Raw genomic sequence first — 18,983 nt, forward strand, 5'->3', positions numbered from 1 at the left:
TGAAAGGGTCTGGCAGCTTTTCTCAATGCCTGAATGGAAACCCAGTGCCAGGGTGCCAGCCAGCACCTGCTGCAAACAAGCTCTGGGTGCAGACAGGCAGAGCAGGATCTCCTGATCCTTGGGGCTGCTGCACCCCACGAGCAGAGAGCTCCCAGGGCATGCACACAGATGTGCTTGTGCTCGGCTGGGCACAGATGGGCACGGACATCATCAGGAGAGGGGACGGGCATCCCAAAGAAGATATCCCCAAAGGACGGCTCTCTCTGCTTGGCACCCCTCTGAGATGCCTGCTGGAGAGGCTGATCTTGGCCTCCCCACGGCAGTACCTTCTCCATCCCAGAAGCTGGAAGGGATGTTTGTGTTTCTCACGGCATCGCCCACGCAGCCTAGAGAGTGCCTGGCCCACGGGACAGGGCAGCACTTCCCAGAGCAGGTCTCTCTGTGTTTCCCAGCGATGGAGGGCACCATGCCAGGCACCATGCCAGGCCAGACAGCCCCTTCTGGGCTCACCTGCCCTGTGCGTCGGGAAGAGGATGGAGTGACCTAACACCACATCTGGGAAGGGCTCGGAGCACACGGTGGGGAAGTCCTGCAGGAGCCACGTCCCCGGCCAGCAGCGTGCAGAGCTGGCTCTGAAATGCCAACGTTTAAAGCCGTGGGCTCTGCTGTCGCAGTGAGAGCAGCAGCCAGCTCCATAACGCCTCCAGAGCCCTTTCCCGGCTCGTCAGATTGGACTGGATGATCTTGGAGGTCCCTTCCAAGCTGGTTGATTCTGTGACACAGCAGAGGTCCCACCTGGCGCCTCCTCGATCATCATCCTTGCCTTGGAGCACCTTCCACGCTCACGGGAAGGTGCTGGGCTTCCAAGTGCCCCTTCGGCAAGCCAAGACGCCTCCGAGCCGGGCAGCAGCCTCAGGGCGCTCTGCCGTCCCTGGGGCTGCCACCCACACCTGGCCCCGCCGCAGGCAGTGCCTGCTTCTGTCCTGCCCGCAGACGCCAGCACCCCCCCGGCGCTCAGCCACCGCAGTCAGCCCTAGAGCATGGTCAGGGCGGAGGAGCTGGTGTGGAGCCGTGCGGGGTACCCCCGCGTGGCAGCTGCGGTGCGTGTGCCCGCGGTGGGGGCCGGTGCCAGCTGTGCGCGGGGGGTGCCACGGCGCTGCTGCAGCCCGCGGGGCCGGTGCCCCTCCCGGGGCGCGGGGGCAGAGCCGGGGGTGCCTCCGCCGCCAGGTAGCGGCCCCGCGCTCGGCGGGGCGGGGGCTCGGGTGCCCTGCTGCCCGGTGCCGCGGCGGTGACAGCCGGGGGCGGGCGGGCCGGGGCCGGGGGCGGGGGGCCCGGCTGAGTTCCTGCCTCCTCGGGAACAAAGGGAACTCTGTCTCGGCATCTGTCACCGCCGCCCACCCAAAACTTTTCGCTGCGCCTCGGCCGCCCGCCCCGCCGCCGCGGGAGGGTCCCGCCGCACCCCCGGCCCCGGCACCGGAGCGGCGGCGGAGCGACCCCGGCGCGGCCCATGCAAGGGCCGAGGCGGCGGCGGCGGCCCGGGGGTAAGCGCGCAGCCGGGGCGAGTGGCAAACATGGAGTCCCGGCCGGCGGCGGGCAGGGCGGGCCGGGCAGCGCCGAGCCGAGCGCCGCCGCCTTTGTGCTGGCCGGGCCGGAGCCGCCGCCAAAAGTTTGCGGAGCGGCGGCGGGGGCTCGGCGGGAGGGCTCTGCCCGAGGGCTCTGCCCGCTCCGCGCCCGGCCGAGCTTGGCTCGTGGTGCCGCTGGGCTCGGGGCCGGCTGCTGCCGCCGGCGGGGTGCGGGCAGCGGGGCCGCCGCCGGCCACTTTCCAGCTTCTTTCTTTCTCCTTCGTCTCCCGGGCAGCGGCGGTGGGGGCGGGGGGAGCCCGGGGCTCGCCGCTTCCCCGGCTTTGTGTCCGCGGCGGGCCGGGGCCCGCGCTACCTGTTGCGGCCCGAGGGGCGGCGGGGCCTGGTCCGCCCCGGCGAGCCGAGCCCCCGGCCCGTGACAGCAGCGCGGGGAAGCGGCCCCCGGCGCCCCCCGGCTCCGTCCCGGCGCCCCCCGGCTCCGTCCCGCCGCACGATGTCCCCGCGTGGTTCCTGCGCCCCGCACGGCTCCGGCTGCCCGGCCCCGGCCTCCCGCCGAGATTTCCTCTGCGCTCCCGCTCCCGGCTGCTTTCTCTCGCCCCCCAGCCCCGAGCTCTGCGGGCCCGTCCCGGGCAGGCTCCGCCGCGCTGCGGGGGCTGGGTGCGGGCAGAGCCGAGTGCCGCGGGCCGGGCTGTTGTCCGCGCCGCTGCCCGCGGCTTCTCCTCCACCGGGGGCCCTGTGCCCCGGGTTGTCCCCGGCGGGGCGAGCAGCCGCGGAGCCGCCCCCCAGCTAAAGGCGTGGGTGCTGCGTGGGGGGTGTTGCGGCGCGCCCCTGCCCCCCGCGGTCCCTGCCCCCCCGCGGTCCCTGCCCCCCGCCGCCCTGGCCGGACGCTGCCTGATGCCTGCTCTCTGCTTTCCACCTTGCCAGGCTTCAGCCAGGAGAGGTCCGCGGGCGGCTCCACCATGTCGGATAGCGACTTCGGGGAGGACGACAGCGCCACATCCGCGGACCCCTCGCAGGCCAGCAAAAGGAAGAGAAGGGGCAACCTGCCCAAGGAGTCGGTGAAGATCCTGCGGGACTGGCTGTACGAGCACCGCTTCAATGCCTACCCCTCGGAGCAGGAGAAGCTGAGCCTCTCGGGGCAGACCAGCCTCTCCGTGCTGCAGGTACGAGCCAGCCCCTCGCACGCAGGGGGTGCCGCCGGCTCCGCCGCCGCAGTGCCTGCCACGGGCTGGCTCGGGAGAGCCCCGCTGGAAATCCCCGAGGGCTCGGCACCCTGGAGCCGCTTGCCTCTGAAGGGCAGCGAGGAGGCAGGGCAGGGAGTGCCAGGGACACAAAGCCACCCGTGTGCGGGCACCTTCTTTTACAGGGAGGAGCCCGAGCCCAGGGACCAGTTTCTTGGCAGTGCTGTGGCAGAGCTTTTTGGCTGGCCAGAAGCTGGAGGGACAGGGACGAACTAAGCCATACCCTGGTGTTAGTGAAAGCTGCCAGAGGTGGGAGGGTTTCGGGGGGGTTGCTGCTTTATCCTATTGCCCTGGGCATGCCCCAGCAAAGGGGTCAGGGCTGACCCCCACCGCATGCAGCTCTGGGCAGGGAGCAGCCGTCTTAGGGCAGAGGCCGGGCTGGGCTTTGACCCCAGGTGTGCCTTTAGCAGCACCAACTGCACCTGCCCACAGCTACACCAGGTGCAGCAAAGGGAAGGGCTTTGCACAGCTGAGGGCTCCTGGGCAGCAGGTCCATGCCCTCAGCTGGGGGCTGATGTCCTCCTTGTGGTGCTGTGCCCTGGCCAGCAGTGAGGTCAAGCAGTGCTTTAGCCTTCACCCTGTCTGCTGTTGGGGTGGCATGGAAAGAACCTACGTGCTGCTGCCTGTCCCTTTGATCCATGCCAAGGCCTCCAGGCAAGGAGAAGCTGTGTGACCAAGGCCCAGGGTCCTCTCCCCAGCCTGGCAGGGTGGGAGGTAAATGGGTGCTGTGCTGTGTTCTCTGGCTCCTGGGGGCACGGTGGGGGTGGGAGGCAGCTCTGGTGTGCAGGAGGGCAGGCAGGGGCCAGCAGGCTTTCAGCTGAGCTTTCCTTGGGGCTTCCCCTGCACTTCTGGCTCCTTGCCCTGCGGCTTGGCATGGCCCTGGCCAGCTGTCCCAGCCACGGCCAGACACACTGTGTGGGCAGTGCCTGTCTGGGCTCCTCTTGCTGGCCAGCAGGGCAAAGCCTTTTGCATTTTACTGTCTTCCAGTGCTGGCTGTGCAGCAGATCGGTGCCCAGGCAGCTGCTCCCAAGGCAGGCTGGCAGCCCTGGGAGGGCTGGAGTCAGAAAGTGTGTGTGGGAGCAGCAGTGGCTTTGGGAGTGTGGGAATCTCAGCTGGTCCTGGACTGGGGTTAGCACAGTGGTGCCTGGCACGTGGGGTTTTACCCCAGGGCTTGTGGCAGCAGGGCTGGCATGTGCCCAGCTGTCCAGACCCTGAGCTCGTTGGGGTCAAGAAGGATCTGGCAGGCACATGGCCTGTGTCGAGATGTGGCCTTGCCACGCCAGCCATTGTCTGCCCCTGGGGACCCCCTGCAGCCAGCTTGTGCCTGCTGGGGAGTCTGGCCCTGCAAGCCCTGGGCAGGAGGTGCCAGCCGGGTGGCATTTCCCGGGATTGACACTGGGCTTTGGGTCAGGCTGAGGTGACACAACAGGCTGCCATTGAGGCAGCTCCACCCGATGGGGTGGAGGTCTGGGGCACCTCATGGCAAGGCTGGGGGGGGCAGTGGGGTTGGATTCATCAGTGCTGACCCCACCCTCACAGGAGCCTGCTTGGCACAGGCCTCTGCCACAGCCACTGGCTGAGCACATGCCAGTGACTGCATCCCCCTGCCCAGTGCAGCAGCCTGGGGAGCTGCAGCCAGGGCTGGAGTGCAGCAGCCCCAGCTCTGCAGGGAGCCAGGGGAGCCACTCGTGTCCCTTGCCCGGGAGGCAACAGTGGTTCCTGCTGCTGGTGAGGCTGCCCAGCTCGGGGCAGGTGCCAGGCCTGTGCCCTCCTGTGAGGACAGACTTTGTGTCCCTGCAGAGGGGCTGCTGCTCACGGTGCTGGTGGGGCAGATGCTGCCCAGGGTGATGGTCCAGGGTGTGCTGGTGCTGGCTATCCATGGCTGGGTGTACATGCCAGCTCCCGGGGCGGGTGATCCCTGGGGCACCCCGCGGTGTCACCAGTGGGGAGGGGTGGCTGTGTCCATCTCCACGTCGCCTTCTCCAGAGGGAGCTGAGTACTGGAAGGAGCACGGCAGGGGGGGACTGGCAGGACTTGAGGGGCTCCTCGGTGCTGTGGAGTTGGTTGGCAGCCCAGGCCTGTGCCTGGGGAGGGCAGCAGTCGGTGGCCGTGGGGACCCCGCTGAGGCTTGCAGGAGGGTGTGTGGAGAGGGCAAAGAGGGGAGGGCTGCGTGCTGGAGAGTGCTAAATGCCAAATATTGTCTCGAAGACAAAAAGAGGCCAGCTGAGATCCTGCTGCCATCCAAGTGGTGGAGAGTTTGCTCTGCCCAGGGGCAGTCTCTTAGCGGCTGTTGATTTAGGAAAGGTCAGGCACTGCCCCACCCCCACCGCCCCCTCCCCGATTGATCCTCCTGGAGTTGTTCCCTAGGGAGCAGGCTTTGTCTGGCTGGAGCAGTCCCTATCAAGATGCTGGAGCGGCCGAGGCCGAGCCCATGGCCACTGCGCTTCTGAAGGGCTTGTGCAGCTCTGCCTCGTGGCTGTGCCCACGAGGGTCTGGAGCCCTCAGAGCTGGCTGCCACCTCCCTGCCTGGCAGGGGGCACGGGAAGGTGTCCCTGTGATGCTGCACTCCTGCCCTGCTCGGGGTGGGGGCTGCAGCTCTGTCAGCTGATGGGCTCAAGGCTTTCCATCCATGCTGCTCTCCTGCTGGCTGTGTGCTCCAGGCAGCCACAGTGCCCGGGGCAGGGTGTGTGAAGTGTGGCCGGGCACACCGGTCTCTGAGGCGGGCTGCCTGGAGAAGGGAGAGTGGGCTGGAGCTGGCTGGAGGCAGCTGGGCTGGAGCTGGCTCCGTGCAGTGCCTGGGAGCCCTGGCAGCTCCGGTGGCTCTGGCAGCCTTGCTCGGCCCCAGCACTGTCCTGGCTGTGTTTGCTCAGCAGTGCCGGTGGTGCCCTGAGGCTGGCAGGGCTTGGCAGGAGCACTGAACTGCCGGGGCAGGGGCACAGGGAGGAAGGGGCCACCCCGAGTGGGTAGTACCAGCCAGGAAGCAGTTGGTGCTGGGGTTTCCGTGGGTTGCTGGGCAGCCCCTGCCAGGAGCAGCTCTGCCTCTCTGGAGCCCCACGGGAAGGAGGTGTGGGACCGCGGGGGGCAGCTGGGGTGTGCAGGAGCTGCTGCTGGGTCACGGCCTGAGGCCGGCCACCCCCGGGCAGCCCCGGCGGAGGGCAGCCCCGGCGGAGGGCAGCCCCGGCGGAGGGCAGCCCCGGCTGAGGGCAGCCTGCTCCTCTCTCCTGCCAGATCTGCAACTGGTTCATCAACGCCCGGCGGCGGCTGCTGCCCGACATGCTGCGCAAGGACGGCAAGGACCCCAACCAGTTCACCATCTCCCGCCGCGGGGGCAAGGCTGCCGACGTGGCGCTGCCGCGGGGCGCCGGCGCCGGGGTGCTGGTGGTGCCTCCTCCCGTGACGGCCGCCGGGGCCTCCAAGGTGCTCTCCATGTCCGTGTGCCCGCAGGTACTGTGCCACCCCGTCCGGGCGCTGGGCGGCGGCCTGGCGGTGGTGAGCGCCCACGGCCCCGACTGGGAGAAGCCTCCCGGGCCGCGGCGAGCGGAGCCGGACCCTGCCCCCAGGGCGGCGCAGGCTGCCCCCGGCAGCACCGTGGCCCTGCTGGCGCGGGCCGAGGCCGCCAGCCCCACCAGCGGACTCTTCAACACGCCGCCCCCCACGCCCCCCGAGCTCTTCGGCGACGACTTCAGCAGCTTCCAGCTGTTGGTGGAGGTGGCGCTGCAGAAGGCGGCCGAGCTGGAGTCGCAGCGGCGCGGCGGGCAGCTGCCCCTCCCGCCCCGCACCGAGCCCCCCGCCGCCTCCCTCGCCAAATAACCCCCCCGGGCCCGGCCCACAGCCTGCCCTTCCCCGGGGGGTGCCTGACCCTCCCGGGCTCATGCCGCCCTGGCCAGCTCACCGGGGCAGCCCCGGCTCTGGCAGCCACCGCGGGAGGGGAAGGGCTGTGCCGCCCTGCGGCCCCGCTGCCGCCAGGCACGGGGGAAGCCCTGGGCAGCTTGGCCGCCCTCTCCCCGCGCTGCGGGGCTGCCCGCGCAGAACCTCCTGCCTCCTCGGTGCCCTGCTCGGGTGCCACCTTCCCTGAGACAGGCTCACATCCAGCTACTGCCCTCCCCCTCCCCTGGCAGCAGGGTCCCTGCCAGCGCCGTCTGTGCAGGGCGAGCAAGAGGGAATTGAGTTCTGGGTCGCAGACGGTGTCTGTCTCAAGGGCTGTGCGTGAAAAGCTTCTCCTCTCGGACCTCTCCCCCTGTCCCTTCGCCCTCCTCCTCCCCCTTTGTTTGCGGAGGGCCTTTTTGGTGCCTGGTGCTGGCCAGGAGCTGTGTGCCCAGGGCAGGGGCAGGGACACAAGGACTGGAAACCTCAGGTCTGGGCAGCAAACGTGGCACCCTCCCTCCGCTTTAGGGTGTTAGAGATGCTGCCAGTAGACATCTCCATGGTGCTGTTCAGCAATGTTTTTTTGTTGGGACCTTTTCCCTTGAGCTGTGACTTTATTATGTGCCCAGTTTGGTTGGGTTTTTGTTTTCCTTTTTCCCCTCCTCTAAGCATTTCCACAACTTCCCTCCCCCCCTCCCCCCCCTTCCTCTTCAGCCCCTGCTGAACCTGTGCGCACTGTGCTGGAGCAGAGAGCACCGTGCAGAGCCCTCCAGATGCTGTCAGCAGGCTGGAGGCCAAGCTGAGACTGTGAAGTTTTGTACCCAACCTCTTCACTTTGGGTTTTTGATGACTCGTTTTGTTTTTAACCCCTCTGGAAGAAGCCTGCGGCAGGCTCGGGCAGCTGCATCCTGTGCCCTGCCGCAGCAGCACTCCCAGCCCGCGGCTCAGGCTGCCGCACGGCGGAGCTGGCTCGGCCCCAGCTGCCGCTGCCCTGCCCCGGCGGCCCGCAGGGGTCGAGTCCTGTCGGTGCTGCGCGGTCGCCTCCCTCCGCTCTTGCTCCGCAGGGCTGAGCTGGGCTGCGCTGCTGGGGACCTCTAGTGACAGCCGGGAGCCGGCTGAGCCCCCCCGGCCCGGCCCGCGGGGAGCCGGTGCGGTGCTGCCCTGCGCCTCCGCCGCCTGCCCCGAGAAACACTAATCCTAGCTCGTTAGCCTGGTGATTAAGTTGCATGATTAGAGGTAATGACTGCCCCGGGCCCTGGTGCCCTGCGGCGGTGCCCAGGGAGCAGCAGCCTGCGGGCTGGATGGGGCCAGGGAGGGGAGAAGCTGAATCTGGGGACTGGGCTCTTCCTTTGCCCCTTTTCTCCCGAGAGGAGGGCACAGGGAGGGGAGCTCCCCGGTGCCCGGAGGGTGGCTGTGCGGCGCCGGGGTGGCTGCAGCCCTGGCACTGCCTGGCTGGGCAGAGGGCACCACCTCAGGGCTGTCAGCATCCTCATCCCCCACCCCGGCTCCACCTGGTGCCCAGCCCTTGCCCTCCGTCTCCGTTCCGAGCACAGCCCTCCGTTAGAGCCCCCTCCCTTGTTCCTAGGTAGCCCTTGGCCCTGCCGCCCCCCCTGCCGTTCCGCTGCCTCCCCCGGAGGCTGGAGAGGATGTTTCTGTCTTCGTTTGTTTTCTCTCGGTCTCCTCCTCCTCTTGTGGCCCAGTTCAGACCAAAGTGGTTCCCCCCCCGCGCAGGGCAGGGAGCTGCAGCTGTGCCGGTGCCGCGGGGCAGTGTCGGTGCCCTGCGGACGGCCCGGGGAGGGGGCAGGGGGCAGCGGGCAGCGGGCAGCGGGCAGCGGAGCGAAGCAGAACTGCTGTAAATGCTCTCCTGGGCTTCTTCCCGTGCCAAATAAAAGGGTTTAGTTTTGGTGGTGGGGCTGGGGCTGGTTTGTGTCTAGGAGCTGTGTGTGAGCCCAGGCTCCGGCCCCCCCATGCCAAAGCAGCTGAAGGAGGTCTGAGGTGCGGGGAAAAACCCAAGCAGAACTCCCGGGGCAGTGCCTGGCACAGGCCCCCCCCTTCCTCCCTCCCCATCCTCCTGCCCTGCTCTGTTCGTTGCCTACAGGAGTTTTCCACCCTGCTGCCTGGCAGGGGCAGAGGCCCTTGATGGAAACACGGAGGTGGCATCGCCGCCGCCTTGGCTCCACCGTGCCCAGCTGCCTGCTGCAGCAGCTCGGGGAGGTGGGCAGGGCCCCCCGGAGCCTTGCCCTGCAAAGCCTTCGGGTCCATGCCCTGCCCTCTGTGGCAGCACAGGCACTGCTCAGCTGGGCTGTGGCAGGCAGCAGGCGTGGGGCTGCCACATGCCAGCTCGGGGCTGCCAGCTCTGCCCCAGCTTGGCGCCTTGCCCTGAGCCCCACACCCCTGTGGAGGGGGGTGGCACCAGCTCGAGCCCTTTGCAGCCCCTTCAGGGGCTCTTCACCCTCTGGCAGCTGGGCAGGTGCTATGGAAGGATGGCAGCACCTGGTGCCCTTGCTCATGTGCCCCCGGGGAAAGCCCTGGGCAAGGGCACTGGCAGGAGCAGCAAGAGGGCATCTCCCTACCCTGCACAAGCTGCCCAGGGGGAGGGACAGGGGCTGAGGCCAGGACTTGGGCAGGCACTGCCAGCCCTACTCAGGGGGTGAGCTGCACAGTGCCAGCGCTCTGTGGCTGGGCAAAACACAGCTGGTCCACCTGTGTGCCACTTGGCCTCAAACAACACCTCAGGGGTGCCGAGCTGCACAGCAGTGCCCTGGCATTGCCTTGGGCATGCCCAGGCCTCTGCCCCAGGGACTTGCACTCAAGTGTGTGGGGAAGGGTGGGCTGGCAGCAGGCTTGGGCACAGCCTGCCATGGGCAGGCAGTTCTCTGGGCATCCTGGCACTCAGCACAACGCTGAGAATTGCTTCCTAGGCAGGGCTCTGCCCAACCTGCCAGTGGGTTCTGTGCCCCTCTGGGGGGGTCCTGCTGGCCCGTGCCAGCCCTGCAGCCTCCTGTGCTTCCCTGGCCAGACTCAGGCACTGCAGAGTGCAGAGGAACCTTGGCACCAAGATGCTGTCCCACTTCCCATGGCACAGCCAACGCTGCTCTGGCCGTGCCCATTCCGGGCTGTGGCCTCAGGACAGCATCCCTGATAGCTGCATGCCAGCCCTGGGGGTGAGGAGGCCCTGCAGGGCACCGCCCTGAGCTCCAGACCAGTGCAGCTGGGAGGGGAAGTTCTGCAGCACACAGGGCACAGCCCCAGCTGGGCAGCAGCAGCACCACAACTCCCCCCGGGCATCCTGCTGGGCACCTGCCAGCACACCACAGAGAGCTGCGCTGCAGCATAGCTGCTCGGGGCATGGCCCAGCCTGGTGCCAGGGCCTGTGTCTGTGCTGCTGGGGATGCTGGGCTCGAGTGGTGCCTGCTGAGCAGCTGGCACAGGCAGCCAGCAGCATGGGCACGAGGGAGCTGGCACCCTGGTGCAGCCAAGGGGGCACAGCGGGCACTGCAGCACCTCCCATTAAGCAGGGCACAGACCTCACACTAAGGTGCATCTGTGGGCACCAGGGGTGTGCTGCCCAGGCTGTGGGTCAGGCCAAGGGCACTGTGCCAGCTGCTGCTGCCTGCAGAGAACAGTGGGGCCAGAGGCACTGAGCAGCCCTGCAGGGCAGTGCCCACCCTCACCCAGGCAGACACCCGGCATGCTGCCACCTCCCCGGCACTATCAGCCCTGCCCTGCTGCCACCCTCCTGCTGCCCCACCTGGCACTGCCAGCCCTGCCCTGCTGCCACCCCCCCGGCACTGCCAGCCCTGCTCTGCTGCCACCCCCCTGGCACTGCCAGCCCTGCCCTGCTGCCGCCCTGCTGCCACCCCACCTGGCACTGCCAGCCCTGCCCTGCTGCCGCTCTGCTGCCACCCCACCTGGCACTGCCATCCCTGCTCTGCTGGCACCCCCCTGGCACTGCCAGCCCTGCCCTGCTGCCACCCCCCCTGGCACTGCCAGCCCTGTCCCGCCCGAGGCCTCCAGTAGCCCCGCCCCCACGATGTCATTGCCATGCGCTGATTGGCTGAGATGCTCTCCCGCCCCGCCCCCGGCTGACCCGGAAGTAGAAGCCCCCAGCCGACCCTCCCGGGTGTGAGCAGGGCGCCGCCATTTTGTCTCTCCCACCATTTTAGGACAGGGAGCGGCCATTTTGCTCAACGTCACCGAGCTCTGTGATTGGCTGCAGCCACCGCCCGCCTGCGTCACAGCCACGTGCTCCCGGGCAGCGCTGTGATTGGCTGCCCCTGGCCGCGGGCCCCGGCGCGCTCGGCTGTGAGCTTCCTGCGTGCCCCACGCGAGGTGCGCAGAGGCGCTCGGCTGTGAGCTCGGCTCAGTTCTAGCTCCTGTCTGTGCCCCACGCGAGGTGCGCAGAGGCGCTCGGCTGTGAGCTGGGCTCAGTTCTAGCTCCTGTCTGTGCCCCACGCGAGGTGCGCAGAGGCGCTCGGCTGTGAGCTGAGCTCAGTTCTGGCTCCTGCCTGTGCCCCACGCGAGGTGCGCAGAGGCGCTCGGCTGTGAGCTGAGCTCAGTTCTGGCTCCTGCCTGTGCCCCACGCGAGGTGCGCAGAGGCGCTCGGCTGTGAGCTGGGCTCAGTTCTGGCTCCTGCCTGTGCCCCACGCGAGGTGCGCAGAGGCGCTCGGCTGTGAGCTGAGCTCAGTTCTGGCTCCTGCCTGTGCCCCACGCGAGGTGCGCAGAGGCGCTCGGCTGTGAGCTGAGCTCAGTTCTGGCTCCTGCCTGTGCCCCACGCGAGGTGCGCAGAGGCGCTCGGCTGTGAGCTGAGCTCAGTTCTGGCTCCTGCCTGTGCCCCACGCGAGGTGCGCAGAGGCGCTCGGCTGTGAGCTGAGCTCAGTTCTGGCTCCTGTCTGTGCCCCACGCGAGGTGCGCAGAGGCGCTCGGCTGTGAGCTGGCTCAGTTCTGGCTCCTGCCTGTGCCCCACGCGAGGTGCGCAGAGGCGCTCGGCTGTGAGCTGAGCTCAGTTCTGGCTCCTGTCTGTGCCCCACGCGAGGTGCGCAGAGGCGCTCGGCTGTGAGCTGGGCTCAGTTCTGGCTCCTGCCTGTGCCCCACGCGAGGAGCGCAGAGGCGCTCGGCTGTGAGCGGGGCTCAGTTCTGGCTCCTGTGTGACCCACGCGAGGTGCGCAGAGGCGCTCGGCTGTGAGCTCGGCTCAGTTCTGGCTCCTGCCTGTGCCCCACGCGAGGTGCGCAGAGGCGCTCGGCTGTGAGCTGAGCTCAGTTCTGGCTCCTGCCTGTGCCCCACGCGAGGTGCGCAGAGGCGCTCGGCTGTGAGCTGAGCTCAGTTCTGGCTCCTGCCTGTGCCCCACGCGAGGTGCGCAGAGGCTCTCGGCTGTGAGCTGAGCTCAGTTCTGGCTCCTGCCTGTGCCCCACGCGAGGTGCGCAGAGGCTCTCGGCTGTGAGCTGAGCTCAGTTCTGGCTCCTGCCTGTGCCCCACGCGAGGTGCGCAGAGGCGCTCGGCTGTGAGCTGAGCTCAGTTCTGGCTCCTGCCTGTGCCCCACGCGAGGTGCGCAGAGGCGCTCGGCTGTGAGCTGAGCTCAGTTCTGGCTCCTGCCTGTGCCCCACGCGAGGTGCGCAGAGGCTCTCGGCTGTGAGCTGAGCTCAGTTCTGGCTCCTGTCTGTGCCCCACGCGAGGTGCGCAGAGGCGCTCGGCTGTGAGCTGGGCTCAGTTCTGGCTCCTGCCTGTGCCCCACGCGAGGTGCGCAGAGGCGCTCGGCTGTGAGCTGGGCTCAGTTCTGGCTCCTGTCTGTGCCCCACGCGAGGTGCGCAGAGGCGCTCGGCTGTGAGCTGGGCTCAGTTCTGGCTCCTGCCTGTGCCCCACGCGAGGTGCGCAGAGGCGCTCGGCTGTGAGCTCGGCTCAGTTCTGGCTCCTGCCTGTGCCCCACGCGAGGTGCGCAGAGGCGCTCGGCTGTGAGCTGGGCTCAGTTCTGGCTCCTGTGTGACCCACGCGAGGTGCGCAGAGGCGCTCGGCTGTGAGCTCGGCTCAGTTCTGGCTCCTGTCTGTGCCCCACGCGAGGTGCGCAGAGGCGCTCGGCTGTGAGCTCGAGCTCAGTTCTGGCTCCTGCCTGTGCCCCACGCGAGGTGCGCAGAGGCGCTCGGCTGTGAGCTGAGCTCAGTTCTGGCTCCTGCCTGTGCCCCACGCGAGGTGCGCAGAGGCGCTCGGCTGTGAGCTCGGCTCAGTTCTGGCTCCTGCTGTGCCCCACGCGAGGTGCGCAGAGGCGCTCGGCTGTGAGCTGAGCTCAGTTCTGGCTCCTGCCTGTGCCCCACGCGAGGTGCGCAGAGGCGCTCAGCTCCCAGCCTGCGGTGCGTACGGATCCGCAGCTGCCACGGGCGGGACGGTGACAGAGACGGACCCGCGGCTGCCATGGTCCTCCGCGGTAAACCACGCCCCTCTGGTCCTGTCAGCCAATGACCACAGCACACGAGCAGGAGTGGGCAGGGATTCCTGGGCATGTGACCAATGAGGATACAGGAGGGGAGGGGCAGGCGTCTGTCCCCGCCCCGCTCCCAGCCGCGCTGCCATGGTGCTGAGCGGGAGGGCAGCGCCAGCCGCGGGCAGGCAGTGCTGCCCGAGCGCTGCCGCCTGCCGGTAGCGCTGCCGCTCCCAGGTGGCAGCAAACACGAGTGGGGCGGGCACGGGACCTGACCTCCACTACGCAGCCTTACGCCGGAGTCCCGCGCGCTGCTTCGGTTCTGGTGGCTGCAGCCTGAAACGCCCCAAGGCCCTGAGCAGCTGACCAAGGCCCGGGGGCCTGGGGAGCACCTCTGGAGAGCTGGGCGAGAGAGACTGCGGCCCCGGCAGGAGAGGCTGCGGCCCCGGCAGGAGAGGCTGCGGCCCCGGCAGGAGAGGCTGCTGCGCAGGCTCAGCCCCCACAAACGCAGCCTGCCAGCCAGGTCCCCAGCAGCAGCCTCTGTTGGAAGAGCAGAGCTGAGAAACACCTAATGAAGAGAGCAACAAACACCTTGCACCCAGTGAACAGCCACAGACACCCTCCCTGCACCCAGTGAACAGCCACAGACACCCTCCCTGCACCCAGTGAACAGCCACAAACACCCTCCCTGCACCCAGTGAACACAGCCACAGACACCCTCCCTGCACCCAGTGAGCACAGCCACAGACACCCTCCCTGCACCCAGTGAGCACAGCCACAGACACCCTCCCTGCACCCAGTGAGCACAGCCACAGACACCCTCCCTGCACCCAGTGAACAGCCACAGACACCCTCCCTGCACCCAGTGAACAGTCACAGACACCCTCCCTGCACCCAGTGAGCACAGCCACAGACACCCTCCCTGCACCCAGTGAACAGCCACAAACACCCTCCCTGCACCCAGTGAACAGCCACAGACACCCTCCCTGCACCCAGTGAGCACAGCCACAGACACCCTCCCTGCACCCAGTGAGCACAGCCACAGACACCCTCCCTGCACCCAGTGAACAGCCACAAACACCCTCCCTGCACCCAGTGAACAGCCACAAACACCCTCCCTGCACCCAGTGAACAGCCACAAACACCCTCCCTGCACCCAGTGAGCACAGCCACAGACACCCTCCCTGCACCCAGTGAGCACAGCCACAGACACCCTCCCTGCACCCCAGTGAGCACAGCCACAAACACCCTCCCTGCACCCAGTGAGCACAGCCACAGACACCCTCCCTGCACCCAGTGAGCACAGCCACAGACACCCTCCCTGCACCCAGTGAGCACAGCCACAAACACCCTCCCTGCACCCAGTGAACAGCCACAAACACCCTCCCTGCACCCAGTGAGCACAGCCACAAACACCCTCCCTGCACCCAGTGAACAGCCACAAACACCCTCCCTGCACCCAGTGAGCACAGCCACAGACACCCTCCCTGCACCCAGTGAGCACAGCCACAAACACCCTCCCTGCACCCAGTGAACAGCCACAAACACCCTCCCTGCACCCAGTGAACAGCCACAAACACCCTCCCTGCACCCAGTGAGCACAGCCACAGACACCCTCCCTGCACCCAGTGAGCACAGCCACAGACACCCTCCCTGCACCCAGTGAGCACAGCCAGGCTCTCAGCACCCTCATGCTGAACAACTTCCTAAGGTCTAATCTCAATCTCCCCTCCTCTAGCTTGGATCCATTCCCCCCACTCCTATCCCTGCCTGACACCCTCAGAAGTCCCTCCCCAGCTTTCCTGCAGCCCCCTTCAGACGCTGCAAGACCACAGTAAGGTCTCCTGAGAGCCTTCTCCTCTCCAGCCTGCACAGCCCCAACTCCCTCAGCCTGTCCCCACAGCAGAGCAGCTCCAGCCCTCTGCTCATCCTCCTGGCCCTGCTCTGGACACCTTCCAGCACCTCCAGACCTTTCCTGTCATGGAGACTCCAGCTCTGGGCTCAGTGCTCCAGCAGGGATCTCACCAGAGCTGTGCCATCCTTCCACTGCCCCCCACACCCCTGGCAGCATGACCCAGGGCAGCCAAGGCCAATGCTGAAGCTGAGTTCATTATGGCCAAGCTCTGATGGGAACCTAAATCCATGGCTGAGAGTGGCTGGGGGGGAGGGCAGAGCTGTCTGAGAGGGCTGAACAGGAGACAAGGGCACTCAGGCAGCACTCAGGGCTTCACTTTTATTTATTTTGGTTGGTTTTTTTGCCTTCTGGATTACCAACAACCCTGCTGGACCTTCCCAAGCTTCTGCCCCCACCCCCACGACAGGAGCACAGTCTCCAGGCTCATTCAAGCAAGTGCATGGGGAACAAACACCAAAGCCAAGCAAAAAAAACCCTAACAGAACTACAACCAAACAAAAACCCCCAACAGACAACCCCCCAAACGAAATAACCCCCAACAAACCCCCAACCACAATAAACCCCAAACCAAATAACCCCCAAACACAAACCCCCAACCACAATAAACCCCAAACCAAATAACCCCCCAAACACAAATCCCCAAACACAATAAACCCCAAACCAAATAACCCCCAAACACAAACCCCCAAACGAAATAAACCCCAAACCAAATAACCCCCAAACACAATAAACCCCCAACCACAATAAACCCCCAACAAAATAACCCCCAAACACAAATCCCCAAACACAATAAACCCCAAACCAAATAACCCCCAAACACAAACCCCCAAACACAATAACCCCCAAACCAAATAACCCCCAAAACCAAACCCCCAAACACAATAAACCCCAAACCAAATAACCCCCAAACACAAACCCCCAAACACAATAAACCCCAAACCAAATAACCCCCAAACACAAACCCCCAAACACAATAAACCCCAAACCAAATAACCCCCAACAGACAAACCCCCATACACAATAACCCCCAAACCAAATAACCCCCAAACACAAACCCCCCAACAAAATAACCCCCCAAAACAAACCCCCCAAAGAAACCTCCAACAAAATAACCCCAAAAACAAACCCCAAACACAATAACCCCCAAACAAAATAACCCCCAAAACCAAACCCCCATACACAATAACCCCCAAACCAAATAACCCCCCAAAACAAACCCCCAAACAAAAGAAACCCCCAACAAAATAACCCCCAACAAACCCCCAAACACAATAAACCCCCAACAGAATAACCCCCAACAGACAAACCCCAAACAAAACCCCCAAGATAAATAGCCCCCAACAAACCAACCCCCAACCAAAATAAACCCCAACAAAAATAAACCTCCAGACAGAACCCCAAACAAACAAAACCCCAAACAAAATAACCCCCAGACACAATCCCAAACAAAAACTCCCAACAAATAAAAAGCCAAACAAAACAAACCCCCAAACACAATCCCAAACAAACAAGACCCAAACAAAAACCCAAGCAACCCCCCCCAAAAAAAGCCCCCACTGAATAAACAAAACCTCCAAACAAAAAAACCCAAACAAGATCCAAACAAACCTCAACAAACAAGACCCAAACAAAGCCACAAACAACCCAACCAAACCCCAAATAAAAACCCCCAAATGCCCCAAAGAAAACAAATCCCAAACAAAAGCCTCAAACAAAAACCAAACCAACAAACCCCAAATAAAAACCCCCAATAAAGCTACAAACAAAACCCCCAAACAGAAACCCAAACAAAATAAACCCCCAAACACAACCTCCAACAAAACCCCAAAGAACTCCACCAAACAAGATCCAAACAAAAAACACAAACAACCCAAACAAAAACCCCAAACAAAAATCCCAAACAAAACCCCCAAATAAACAAAACCTCCAAACAAAACAAATAAGACCCAAACAAACCCACAAACAATCCAAAAATCCCAAACAAAACCCCCAAATAAACAAAACCTCCAAACAAAACAAACAAATAAGACCCAAACAAAACCACAAACAATCCAAAAACCCCAAACAAAACCCCCAAATAAACAAAACCTCCAAACAAAACAAATAAGACCCAAACAAAACCACAAACATCCCAAAAACCCCAAACAAAAAACCCAAATAAGACCCAAATAAAAACCAGAAACAACCCAACCAAAACCCCAAAGAAAAAAAAAAAAAACCCAAACAAAACAACCAAATCCCAAACTAAAAACCCAACCAAAAACCCCAAACCCAACCAAAAACCCAATCAAAACCCCAACCACAAAACCCCAAGCAAAACCTCAAATAAAGCCCCAAACAAGACCCCAAACAAGACACAAACAAACCCCCAAGCAACCCCCCCAAAAAAACCCAAACAGAACCCCCAAATAAACAAAACCTCCAAACAAAAAAACCCAAACAAGACCCAAACAAAACCACAAACAACCCAAACAAACCCCAAAGAAAACTCCAAAACCCCCCCCAAAAAACCAAACACAACCCAAACAAAACCCAAACAAACCCCAAAGAACCCTCAAAGAAAATCCAAACCCTAAACAAATCCCAACCCAACAAACCTCAAACCCCAAACAAAAACCCCAAACAAAACCAATCCCAAACCAGCAAACCCCAATGAAACCCCAAACAAAACCCAGCCCAAAACCTAACCAATCAAATCTCCAAACAAAACCCAGCCCAAAGCCTAACCAATCAAAACCCCAAACCAAAACTCAACCAATCAAAACCCCAAACAAAACCCAACTCAAAACCCAACCAATCAAAACCCCAACCAAAACTCAACCCAAAACCCAACCAATCAAATCCCCAAACAAAACCCAACCCAAAACCCAATCAATCAAACCCCAAAGAAAACCCAAACAAAACCCAGTCCAAAGCCTAACCAATCAGAACCCCAAACAAAACCCAAAACCCAACCCAAAACTCAACCAAACCCCAAACCCAACCAATCAAAACCCCAACCCAAAACTCAACCAATCAAAATCCCAAACCAAAACCCAACCAATCAAAACCCCAAACAAAACCCAACCCAAAACTCAACCAATCAAAACCCCAAACAAAACCCAACCCAAAACTCAACCAATCAAAACCCCAAACAAAACCCAACCCAAAACTCAACCAATCACACCCCCAAACCAAAACCCAACCAATCTAACCCCAACCAAAACCCAACCCAAAACCCAACCAATCAAAACCCCAAATCAAAACCCAACCCAAAGCCTAACCAATCAAACCCCCAAACCAAAACCCAACCAATCTAATCCCCAACCAAAACCCAACCCAAAACCCAACCAATCAAAACCCCAAACAAAACCCAACCCAAAACTCAACCAATCAAAACCCCAAACAAAACCCAACCCAAAACTCAACCAATCACACCCCCAAACCAAAACCCAACCAATCTAATCCCCAACCAAAACCCAACCCAAAACCCAACCAATCAAAACCCCAAACCAAAACCCAACCAATCTAATCCCCAACCAAAACCCAACCCAAAACCCAACCAATCAAAACCCCAAACCAAAACCCAACCCAAAGCCTAACCAATCAAACCCCCAAACCAAAACCCAACCAATCTAATCCCCAACCAAAACCCAACCGAAAACCCAACCAATCAAAACCCCAAACAAAACCTAACCCAAACCCCAACCAAACAAGACCCCAACCCAACCCCCAGCTGACCCAGACCCAACCCAAAGGCATCCAGCCCCAAGCCCAGCGCCAGTCCCGCTCAAGAGCACTCTGGATGGGCCAAATGCTGCTTCTGAAGGAGGGGGGTGGGGGGTGGCCGAGCCAGCGCCGTGGCAGTTGTGGCTTCAGGGAAGTCAGACTGAGAAGGAGACCTCCAAAGGTGGGAGGGGGGAAAATGAGCTAAAAAAAATCTTTATCAATGGTTCCTGTGCCCAGAGGGAGCAGGGAGATGGGGGAGGAGGGG

General features: G+C 63.3%; 1 protein-coding gene across 1 annotated transcript; it reads left to right on the forward strand.

Annotated features, from left to right (window-relative positions):
• The first annotated feature begins 1,331 nt into the window (after positions 1-1,331).
• TGIF2 (TGFB induced factor homeobox 2) lies at positions 1,332-8,595 on the forward strand. Its single transcript, XM_064167627.1, has 3 exons — positions 1,332-1,541; positions 2,505-2,743; positions 6,050-8,595. Exons 1-3 carry the CDS (start codon positions 1,508-1,510, stop codon positions 6,629-6,631), a joined length of 855 nt encoding a protein of 284 aa, XP_064023697.1. The 5' UTR covers positions 1,332-1,507; the 3' UTR covers positions 6,632-8,595.
• The last annotated feature ends 10,388 nt before the right edge of the window (positions 8,596-18,983 follow it).

The sequence above is a fragment of the Pogoniulus pusillus genome, chromosome 29 (genome assembly GCF_015220805.1).
Source record: "Pogoniulus pusillus isolate bPogPus1 chromosome 29, bPogPus1.pri, whole genome shotgun sequence".
Classification (NCBI taxonomy): domain Eukaryota; kingdom Metazoa; phylum Chordata; class Aves; order Piciformes; family Lybiidae; genus Pogoniulus; species Pogoniulus pusillus.